The 10675-nt window shown below is 37.6% G+C and overlaps 1 protein-coding gene across 1 annotated transcript; it reads left to right on the forward strand.

Annotated features, from left to right (window-relative positions):
• The first annotated feature begins 9003 nt into the window (after positions 1-9003).
• Positions 9004-9519, forward strand: LOC102481709 (keratin-associated protein 13-1). The gene has a single exon (XM_006155286.1). The coding sequence runs from the start codon at positions 9004-9006 to the stop codon at positions 9517-9519; it is 516 nt and encodes a 171-aa protein (XP_006155348.1).
• The last annotated feature ends 1156 nt before the right edge of the window (positions 9520-10675 follow it).

Consider the following 10675-nt stretch of genomic DNA (forward strand, 5'->3'; position numbering starts at 1 on the left):
TTATCACCGCCTCCCTCCCAGGTGGTAGACACATGGCAATCTTGTTTTCTCCATTCTCCTCCTGGTAACACCAACACATGTGCCCTGAGTGATTTTCAAGCTGCTAGGTCCAGGACTCATGTGAATCCAGGTTCTTAAACACCATGCTGCCTGCTGGCCCCTGACAAGTATTATCTCTTAAAATGCAGTTAGCATTGGCTGGGTGGAAAGATGCCTCCATCCAACCACAGATCCATGGACAATTCTGTGAGTGTATTTGCTTCCTGTTGGCCAAGAAGACCATCCAGGGCAAAAGGATTCCAGGAGAAAGGTGAATAGAAGGCATGGTGGGCAGGAACTGAGGATGAGGAGCCAGGGAGAAGTCATCAGGTATGGGGTGGGGTGTGTAAACTCAATTAAGAAAATGATTCAATGCAGAAGGCTCTAGGGAGTGGGGCATAAATATAAGAAAGTGGTTTCTGGAAAACACACCAAAGTCTCCATACGTTAAGAGCCTGTATTCGGATCCATGATGTCTTATATTGAACTGCTCTAGTAAGATATGGTTAAGAGCCTGTATTCGGATCCATGTCTTATATTGAACTGCTCTAGTAAGATATCATTGACTGCGTGGCTAAACAACAGTAATGGATTTCTGAATTCTGGAAGCTGGGAAGTGCAAGATCAAGGTACTGATCAATACAGTTCCTAGAGAGGGCCTTTTCCTACTCTGCATATGGGCACCTTCTCTCAGTGTGCCCACAGAGTAGAAAGAGAGATAGCGGCCTCTCTCATGCTTTCCCTTATGAAGGTATCAAACTCAATCTAAAGGCTCCAGTCTCATAATCTAGTTACTTCCCAAAGGTCCTATCTCCAAATACTGTTACATTGAGGATTAGGATTTCTACATAGAAATCTGAAGTAGAGGCACAAATGTTCAGTCAAAGTATATGATAACCGAGAATATTTAGTGGCAAAGACAGGGCATAGCTAAGTACAAAGACCTTCATGTCCCTTTCAAACAACCTGCATTAGTACTAAAAAATTGCTTAATGAGACAAAATGAAATGTTTTGAACTCCTGCAGTAACACCATTGCTTAATAAGATAAAATGAAATGTTTTGAACTCCTGCAGTAACAAGAATGCTTTTGTGACAGAGTTTTTGCTGTGCCTTTGATGAGGTTTGTTAGATGTGAGATTCTAGGCTCAGATAATTTAAGGTGGATCTTTCAAGGCAGAAAACTAATTAGTACTGGGCAAATTTATTATATGCTATTTAAAAATTGGTAGGCACGGCAAAGAGAGGATACTGACATGGATTTCTTGATACATAAATTATTGCTCAATTAGAGTTATTCATCCAGGTCTGTGAACTATTATCTCCAATAAACCTACAGGAATTTCATGAAACATATAGTAAAATGACTTATTGCTTTAATCTCTTCTTTTCCCAGCAAAAGTTTCCTAAAACGACTAAGTCTTGTTGACACAGAAGGTCTGAAGCATCATATTGAGACAGATGGTCTTGTCATTTCCTTTCCTCCCATTTGCTTCTCGTTGGCTCAAACAGAAGCTAGAAGCACATTGATGGAAAATGAAATGGAGTAAGAAGAAAAACAAGAAATATCAAACTCTTGAAAATTACTAGTGGCATGTGGAATTACATGATAGTCCAGAACTGAGCGAAAGAAAAGACATTTGGATTTGGCTATCCAACTGGTTTTTAATTTATACTGAACTGAATTTAACTACTAATGGGTATTAAAATTGTTTCTTAGTCTCTAAATGCGATCATGTATCTGCCCATTGGATTGTTCAGGGATTTAGGAAAGTTAGAGTACTCAGATAAAACATAAAGTTCAGTCGCAGGAAAATGAAGCATTTTTTTTTTCTAATTTTGCCCGAGTAAGTCTTATTCGCTTAATGCATCAGCTAAAATCAAAGACAACCATCTAAAAATTACCTTTCCCATGCAATTGCAGTGGTAGACTTTCATTCAGTGGGGCCTATATAGAGTCTAACATAATAATTGGATATTTTATTAATCTAAGGAAAATAAACTACGCTAACTTTAATTCATAGAAAATGTCCTGTTATCTTTATCATTTCACCATTACTTATCAGTATTTAAGTGTTCACTTAAAACAAGAATAAATATCATGAACAAGAAATTATGAAGATGTTATCTCTGACATTTCCTGCTTCAGAGAACATAACTGACTGGCAGCTCCATCAACTGGTCTTTGATTCAATTTTAACACCACATTTGTGAAGGTCATGCTGTCCTCTGTTCTTGGTCAGTGAATGATCTTGGCAGGGATAGCAACATAGGCCTATTTTTGTGAGATGTGGGACTCCTTTGATGGATGACTTGTCGAAATTGTTAAAAAGTACCCTGAAGAAGTTTCTTCTAACCCACCTTTCCTTCTTTCCTTCCCTCTGTCCTTCACTGAGCTCAGTTCGTGTAATAGGATGGCTCTCCAAGATCTAACTACCTTCTCATTTTCCCTTACGGGTATTTTCACCAATAAATCCTTTTTATGTCTAAGCTCATTTAGTGACTGCTTTCTGAAGGATTCCAAAAACACAACAGATTGTAAGGTTGTTTTTTTGTTTTTAATGAAGAAATGTTATATTTTCTATTTTAAATAAATCATATTTTTTAGACATTTTAAAAATGCTCATTTATTTCTTTATCCCAGTAGTGAGACAGAGAAAGAAAGATAGAGACATTGAGATGGCACCACCAGCAAAGTCTCAATATAGCAATCCATCCCTAGCCTCAGCCAGACTGGATCATGGGCATGCAAGTGCTCAGTGTACTCAGAGAAGAGAGGTTTCCAGATATGATCCCAGAACCTTTCCACCGGGGAGCACAAAAGATCACATTCCACCTCTGCACCACCAGTCTCCGCTTCTTAAACTTTCCTTGAAGTATTTCTTTTCTGTGGTTCCACTGACTCTTACATTATTATCCTCCTTATTGCACCTACCACACAATGGTAAGAATTTTATTTGTATAAACTTTTTAAAGGCATATTATTTATGTCTTTGTTCAGCACAATCTTTGGGAGATAAGAAATATTTTTCAGTGAATGCCCAGATGACAACAACAGCATTTTCTAAAGTAATTGCATGGGCAAATGCACTTATAAAGAGATACATCTCTCAAGATGTGAGATATGTTGTATATTTAAATTTTCTTCTAAACTTCCTGTTTTCAGTTCCATAAAATACTAATGAAACATATGAGGTAGAGAAAACACAATGTTCACCTAATGAAGACATTTGAAATTGTGGAATGAATTCACTAAATGGATCATGTTAATAAAAGAAAACAGAACACAGAATTCATGCTAGAGATACAGGTTTATTTAAAATATTATGCCTATTTGAAATAAACTTTGGCAAAAGAATCCCAGAAGAATAATGAAAGAAGACTTAGAAATATGGTGACAGAAGTGACACTAAGCATTGACATAAGAATTAAAATCCAAGATATGTATGATGTCAGACCTAGGAAAAGTCTAGGGTTACTTTATCCATAGTGAATCATATATTTCTAAGAGGTCTGTCATGGCGGGTCCTGGTGAGATGGAAGGTCAGGAATCACAGATATTGGACGGGCTAAGTGCTAATCTTCCACAAAGCCCAGGAATATTCACAAGAGAATGGGAAATATTCAACAACTTGATCTAAAAAGGCAAGAACTGAAGGCTGGTTGATAACAACTTGCCTAACAGCTCCTGGAAAAAATGAAAGTTGGATCACAGAAGGAGGGTCCTCTGCCCAAAGACTGAAAGCCGATGCTTCCACAGGCAAAAGATCCAAAGCTAGTTTTTCCATCTCCAAAAGATCCAGTGTAATTTGTCTGACGGGGAACATAATAGATGGGATTCTTCAGGTGATAGCAGGGTGTCTGATAGGATCTGCCCACAGCATAGGACATCCAGTAGCTGGTGGGCTCACAGAAAGTCTCCTGAAAGCTGCTGTGGAGAGAGGAAACCAACTGGTAGGTACTTGGAGAACAGACTGCATTGCTGGGGTAGAAAGAATTACAGGTGGAAACAGGATATCTCAGGCAACCTCCAAGGGGTGGAAAAGACTTTTCCAGGGCTGTAGTTGCAAGACATGTCAGGAGTTCTGAGCCATAGCGAGGAGTGTTAGAATGTGAATGCTACCTTCTAGACTGCACACTTAAATACTCTAGCAATGGGTATAGTAGCATGTGCCTATTTTACTGAGAATACTTAATTAGGCTCCAAAGTGAAATATATTAACCTCTAAAGACCTTTTCATGTATGCAAATGTATAAATGAAAATTTTCATCAATTTTTCAAAGTAGTTGTTTATGAAACACAAATGTCATTTCTCATTCATCCAGTGTGGACAGAATTAAAATCACTGTGATTGTACCTACGAGTATGATACTTTATTCATCCTGTCCTTCAAGAAAAAAAAAATATTTTCAGTCTGAAGAGGACATTCAGATTAAGAACCCGATTAAAAACTGAAAAACATATTGTCAGTATTTATTCTTTTTTCCTAAAACTTGAAGATTTAGGGAAGAAACAAATAAATAACAACCCTAGTTGGCAGAAATGCTAAATGAGTACCTAACACATTTGGAGCTGGTTTTCTTAAGAGTCAAGTAGCCAATTTGCCCTTGTGTGTGGGAATACTTAATAATGAATGGTCCAGGGAGTCCAGCAGTTCAGGCACTGGACTTCCACATGGTCTACTGCAGTTCCAGTCTTGGACCTGGTGGTCTCAAGCACACTGGGTACATATGTGTGCATGCCCAAAACCTATACAGAAAAATGGAGGAGAGGGCATTGTGACTTGGCCCTTCCTTGTCAGGAGTGATTTCTCACTTTCTGTCTCTGTCTGTCTCTGACTCCCTGGCAAGCACACATGCCCTGTAACGAAAATCTCTAAAAGTAAGTAAGTAAGTAAGTAAGTAAAAAGAACAAATGGTCCAATATTTGCAGGGGGTTCAATATTTGCAAGTCCCAATTTGCTTTGAAGATTATATTGTAAAAATACTTAAGGGTTCCTTGCTCTGAAGTTGACTTTCTTCTTGAAAATCAATAATCTTCATTCTCAAAAGCCTTCCATCGCCACAAAATTTAAGTAATTATTTAGTAGTGTTTATGATTGAGAAAAAAATCCCTATTCAAATATGAGACTGTGTTTTCTTTCTTCCTTTCTCCTCAGAAGATGGGATTTTACTACAGAGAATAAAGAAAAGCAGGAAATGAGGAAAATTTCTACCTCATGTGGATGTCACAGAAGGATCAAGGATTTGAAGAATTCTAAGTTACAAATAGCCTTTATAAGTTGAAATATGGGTAAGAGAAAGGTATCAAAACAGATGGAGTATAAAATAGAGAATGCTTTAGGAATATCTGATGGAGTGCATGTATACCAGGGGATTTTCAAAACTTCCTGGGAAAATGGAATTCAGGGATAAGTATATTTTAGTGTAAAAAAATTGAAATCTAGCCATAGTTTTTTCACATGACACACATTTCCTATGAAACTTTTGAAGACTTCTTGTAGATATTTTGTTGGTGGAAGAGTATAAAAAGGATTTTTTTCTGGACTCTCGGATAGAAATTGCCACAGTTAACCACTAATTGATATAGTGCATAGGTGCAGAAAATCCCTAAAATAAACTATAAGAATCAGCACACTTCTTAGAAAAATCCACCTTCAAAACTGATACACTGTAAAATGAACTGACACTCTTTGAAAAATTAGGATTATTGAATGGAAGTTTTAAGGGAAAATTTAGCTAAAAATCTAAAGCAAGTTAATTTTCCAGATAATAGGATTTCTATCTTGAAGGTACTGAAAATATCTAATTAGGATGCTGTAAAAACCATTCCAATCACCCTTTATGAGTCTGACATATTGAGCAGATAAATTGATTTCCTATCATATTTCATTTAAGTAGCACAGATAATCCTTTGTTTCAAAAATAAACAATTCTTATTTATTAGACTTCTTAATTATTTATATCAATAACCATGCTTGTAGGTTCCAAGCCTCCCTGTTTTAGTTATCAATAAAATATTAAACATCAAAATATTCACATAAATATTTAACTCATTTAAATTGAATTTGCCTGCTTGTTTCAATATAAGTTTTTATATAAGCTATTTCTATGGAACATCCTATATGGTAAGATAGTAAGAATTTTGAGCATTATTTTCTAGGAAGAAAGAGAAAAAGAAATAAAAGAAAGAAAGAAAGAAAGAAAGAAAGAAAGAAAGAAAGAAAGAAAGCAAAAGAAAGACCAAGTCAAAGAGAAAGGAAAAAGGAAGGAAAGAAGGAAGGAAGGAGGGAGGAAGGGAGGGAGGGATATTTTGCCTGTAAACTCTTTTGTTTGTTTAGAAGTGAGAAGAAAATGGTTTTCAATGAAATGAACAAATCAAATAGTATAACCACATCAAGATAAACCTTCTCAATCTCTCTTCTTCAAGATATCAAAGCATTCCACTCTTACATAGAGGTAGAATGCAAGTCATAGAATAAGAAATAAAGATCATATTTTGTAATACTTGTCAGAAGCACGAGAAAACAATTTAAGTCAAAGCGATGTATATTGGTTTCTGAGGCAAAGGAAGAATCTCCTTGAGATGGATCCTTTGGCCCAACCCTTCAAGGAAGTTACCTTATAAATTTTAGAATGAGAATATTTTTCAGATTCTGGGAATCCTTGCAATGGAAAACACTGACTCTGATTAGAGATAGAAATACATTTGGGCATTTTCCTATATTTTATGTTTGTGTGTTTTGTTTCTTTGAGTCAACATCTTGTTATGTCATACTCCCTATCCCTGAGCCTCCTCAGTAACTGGGCTTACGTTTTGTTTCTTTGAGTCAACATCTTATTATGTCATACTCCCTATCTATCCCTGAGCCTCCTCAGTAACTGGGCTTACTGTGCCTGTTTCTTAGGATAGGCTAGAAACCAATCCCCGGCCTCTCACATGTCAAACAACAGGGTATGGACTGTACTACTATGGCTGGGTCAATTGCATATTTTCTTTTTATTTTTAATGCTTTTTCAACATCTTAGATTATTATTATTATTATTATTTTAGAGAGAGAGAGAGAGATTGTTCTATAGGGCACATAAACTCACCAGAGAGACTGAGAGAGAAACAGAAAGTGAGAAATCACCTCCCAGGGGTGATGGCCATGCTGCAATCCCTTCTCCTCCATTCTCCTCTCTGCATCTTTGACAAACACACACATGTACCCAATATGAGTTTTAAGCCACCATGTCCAGGACTCAAACTATGGTCAACTACATGAGAGTCCAGCAACACAACCATTACACCATAGGTTGGTCCCTTAGATTAGTAATTTCGAACATTCCAAAATACCATAAAGTAATTTGTAACATTTAACTCATTCTATAGCAAACATACATACAAAAAGACAGAAAAGCTGAGTTGATCTATTATTTGTTTAGTTAGTTAGTTTCTATGAGAAATCTATAGAGAGACAGCACCTCCAACAAAGTCTTAACATTGCAATCTACCTTCCCACCCCCACACTGACCCCGCCTTCGGCCAGGCTCAAATCACAGGTATTTGTCTGGTATACTCAGGAAGATATCTGGCCTTGAACCAGGAACCCTCCCACATGGGATTGCCCTATAGAATGTTGCAGTTTTTTGCCACACTACTATATGATCCCAAAGATTGTCTCTTAATAGTTGTTTACAGGAGCCAGCAGGTGGCATGGTGGTTAAGGTGCTGGACCCCTACATGGATGAGTGCAGTTTGAGTACTGGACCCAGTGGCTTGAAACTCATGCTGGGCACATGTAAGTGTTTGCCCAAAATCCTAAGAGGAGAATGTAGAAGGGATTACAGCATGGCTATCTTCTCTGGGGGTTGGCTTCCCACTTTCCCTCTCTCTGTCTCTCTGGCAAAAGTATATGCCCTATGGCAGGCAAACAAAAAAACAAAAAATCTGCTTATGGATTTGAGCATGTGTGCAGGAAAAAAGACAACTCTCTGTTAAAAATTGTACCAAATCCATTCAAACTGAGGTTTGATTTGAAAAATCCTAATATAGGAAGCAACAGGTGACATAGTCGTTAAGGCTCTGGACTCCCACATGGTCGACTGTGGTTTGAGTTTCAAACCTGATGGCTTAAAACTCATGCTGGACATGTGTACATGCAAGCCCAAAATTCTGAGAGGAGAATAGAGAAGAGATTGCGATGTGGCCATCTCCCTTGGGTGGTGGTTTTTCCCTTTCTTTCTGTGTCTCTGGAGAGAGCACATGCCCTAGAACAACAACAACCAAAAATTAAAAAAAAGAAAAAGAAAGAAAGAAAGAGAGAGAGAGAGAGAGAGAGAGAGAGAGAGAGAGAGAGAGAGAGAGAGAGAGAGAGAGAGAGAGAGAGAGAGAGAGAGAGAGAGAGAGAGAGAGAGAGAGAAAGAAAGAAAGAGAAAAGAAAAAAGAAAAAAAAAAACTCCCTAAAAAATCTTAATATATTTTATGTATCACCATTGCTGTATCTTAATGACACTATTCTGTAAGTTTGCCACTTTGTGCCAGTAACCAATGTGTTTGCCTTTTGTTTGAAATAAATGGCTATGAGTAGATTAGTTAGCAACTTTGCCAGCAGTGGCAATAACTTTGAGGCAGATTGGGAAAGGGATGTCAATTATTTTTAATTAAACCAGCTTCTCTCAGCCCAGACACAGACGACCTCTAAACCAGTTTTCTGAGTGATCTCCATGATGAACTTTGGTTAGGAAAGATGACTAAGACTTTTGAAGATTCAGCACTATTAACCTGAATTTGTAAAACCACACAAATTATGTGTATGTGACAATGACGATCTTTTTCAATCCAATTAAAAATGGCAGGTAACCTGTTTTTATATGCCATGTGAACGACACACCCCATGATAATGGGATATAAATGCCTCAGTCCAGGCAGTACCATTCAAACTCAGAACCAGGTTGTCTTAAGACACATCTCTTTCTCACCATGTCCTACAACTGCTGCTCTGGAAACTTCTCCTCCCGCTCTTTCGGAGGTTACCTGCAATCCCCAACCACTTCCTGTGACTCTTCCTACCCCAGCAACCTGGTCCTCGGCACTAACCTCTGTTCTCCCAGCCCCTGCCAGCTCGGCTCCTCTCTCTACAGTGGCTGCCAGGAGACCTCCTGTGAGCCCACCAGCTGCGAGACGTCCTGTGTGGTCCCCAGTCCCTGCCAGACGTCCTGCTATCGCCAGAGGATCTCTACGCTCTGCAGTCCCTGCCAGACAACCTATGGCTCTTTGGGCTTTAGGTCTAGGAGCTCTCAATTGTTTGGCTGTGGCTCCCCCTCCCTGGGCTTTGGATCTGGTGGTTTCCAGTCCGTGGGTTACGGTCCCAACGCTTTCTCATCCTTAAATTGTGGATCCAACTTTTACCGTCCAACTGTCTTCTCTTCTGGAAGCTGCCAGTCTGCTTTTTACCAACCAGTATGTGGATCTGGCTTCTACAAGTCACACTTTTGAGGAATCAGAAATTTAAACACAATTCTACTATGTTATGATCCTTACTATGTATTGATCTTATAGTTTATCCTTAGTGTAAAAATTTGATTCTTTTTGTTATTCATTGTAGACTAAAACTCATTTGAATTTCAGTAACTAGAAAATGTATTCATTGGAGATAGATGCCAAAGCTCTTCCCATTTACACATGATATTGAAGTATATTTTGTGTTTAATCTATCTCCTAGTTATTTCCCCTCGTAAATATTTTTAAATTTACAAAGTGTAAAATGTTATAAATTTAAATAAAAATATATGACATTACATTTGCATATCTGTTTTAATACTTAATATTTGTTTCCTTTTTGTCTTCAAAACTATTTCTACATATCTGGCTGGGCTTTTATGACTCTAGTATTCATAATTTAAAATAATTCAATGTTAAAGTGTAAAGTTGTCTAATTTCCTCTTTGAATTGAAAGAAATTTCATCTTTTATGTTTATCTATCAAGAACTACACAGACTAAGATGAGCACAGGTTTTCAATTTTTTTTTATATATTTCTTCCTTGAGAGAGACAGGCATCCCCAACTTGGTCCTCACACCTCAATCTACCCTCAGCTTCAACCAGCCTAGTTCAAAGGTATACATGTATACACCTAGTATGGACAGAGAAGCTGTGGGACATGAACTGGGGACCTTTATATGTGAATTCAGTTGCATTACCACTATGCCACTGACTAGTCCTGAGAATATACATTTTTTAAGCGTGTGAATAAGTTGATGATTATGAGCTTTTACTTCATAGGAAGTTAAAACTTCAATATTTTTATATAAGGACCAGCAGGAGGCATGGTAGTTAAACTGCTGGATTAATATATGGTTGACCAAGGTTCGCGTCCTAGACCTCAAGGCTGGAAAATCATGCCAAAAGACTCCCTCTCTTCCTGACTATGTTATTGCCTATATCTGACTATGCAAAAAATAAAGTTTCTTTAAAACAATATTTGTATATAAAATAAAATACAATTTTTGGTGAATATTAAGTTAACTATATCACCTAAGTAACTTCAGATATTTTTAGAGGTTTTTGCCTTAGTGTGCATGTACTCACCATAGAGAGAGATAGAGACTGCAAGAAGGAAAGTGAGAAATCACCCCCAGGGGGAATCACCACC

This window comes from Tupaia chinensis, unplaced genomic scaffold (assembly GCF_000334495.1).
Source record: "Tupaia chinensis unplaced genomic scaffold, TupChi_1.0 Scaffold000443_1, whole genome shotgun sequence".
Lineage (NCBI taxonomy): Eukaryota > Metazoa > Chordata > Mammalia > Scandentia > Tupaiidae > Tupaia > Tupaia belangeri.

Bases quoted from the DNA above. Each gene is read 5' to 3' on its own strand.
- LOC102481709 (XM_006155286.1), top strand. From the start codon at position 9,004: ATGTCCTACAACTGCTGCTCTGGAAACTTCTCCTCCCGCTCTTTCGGA.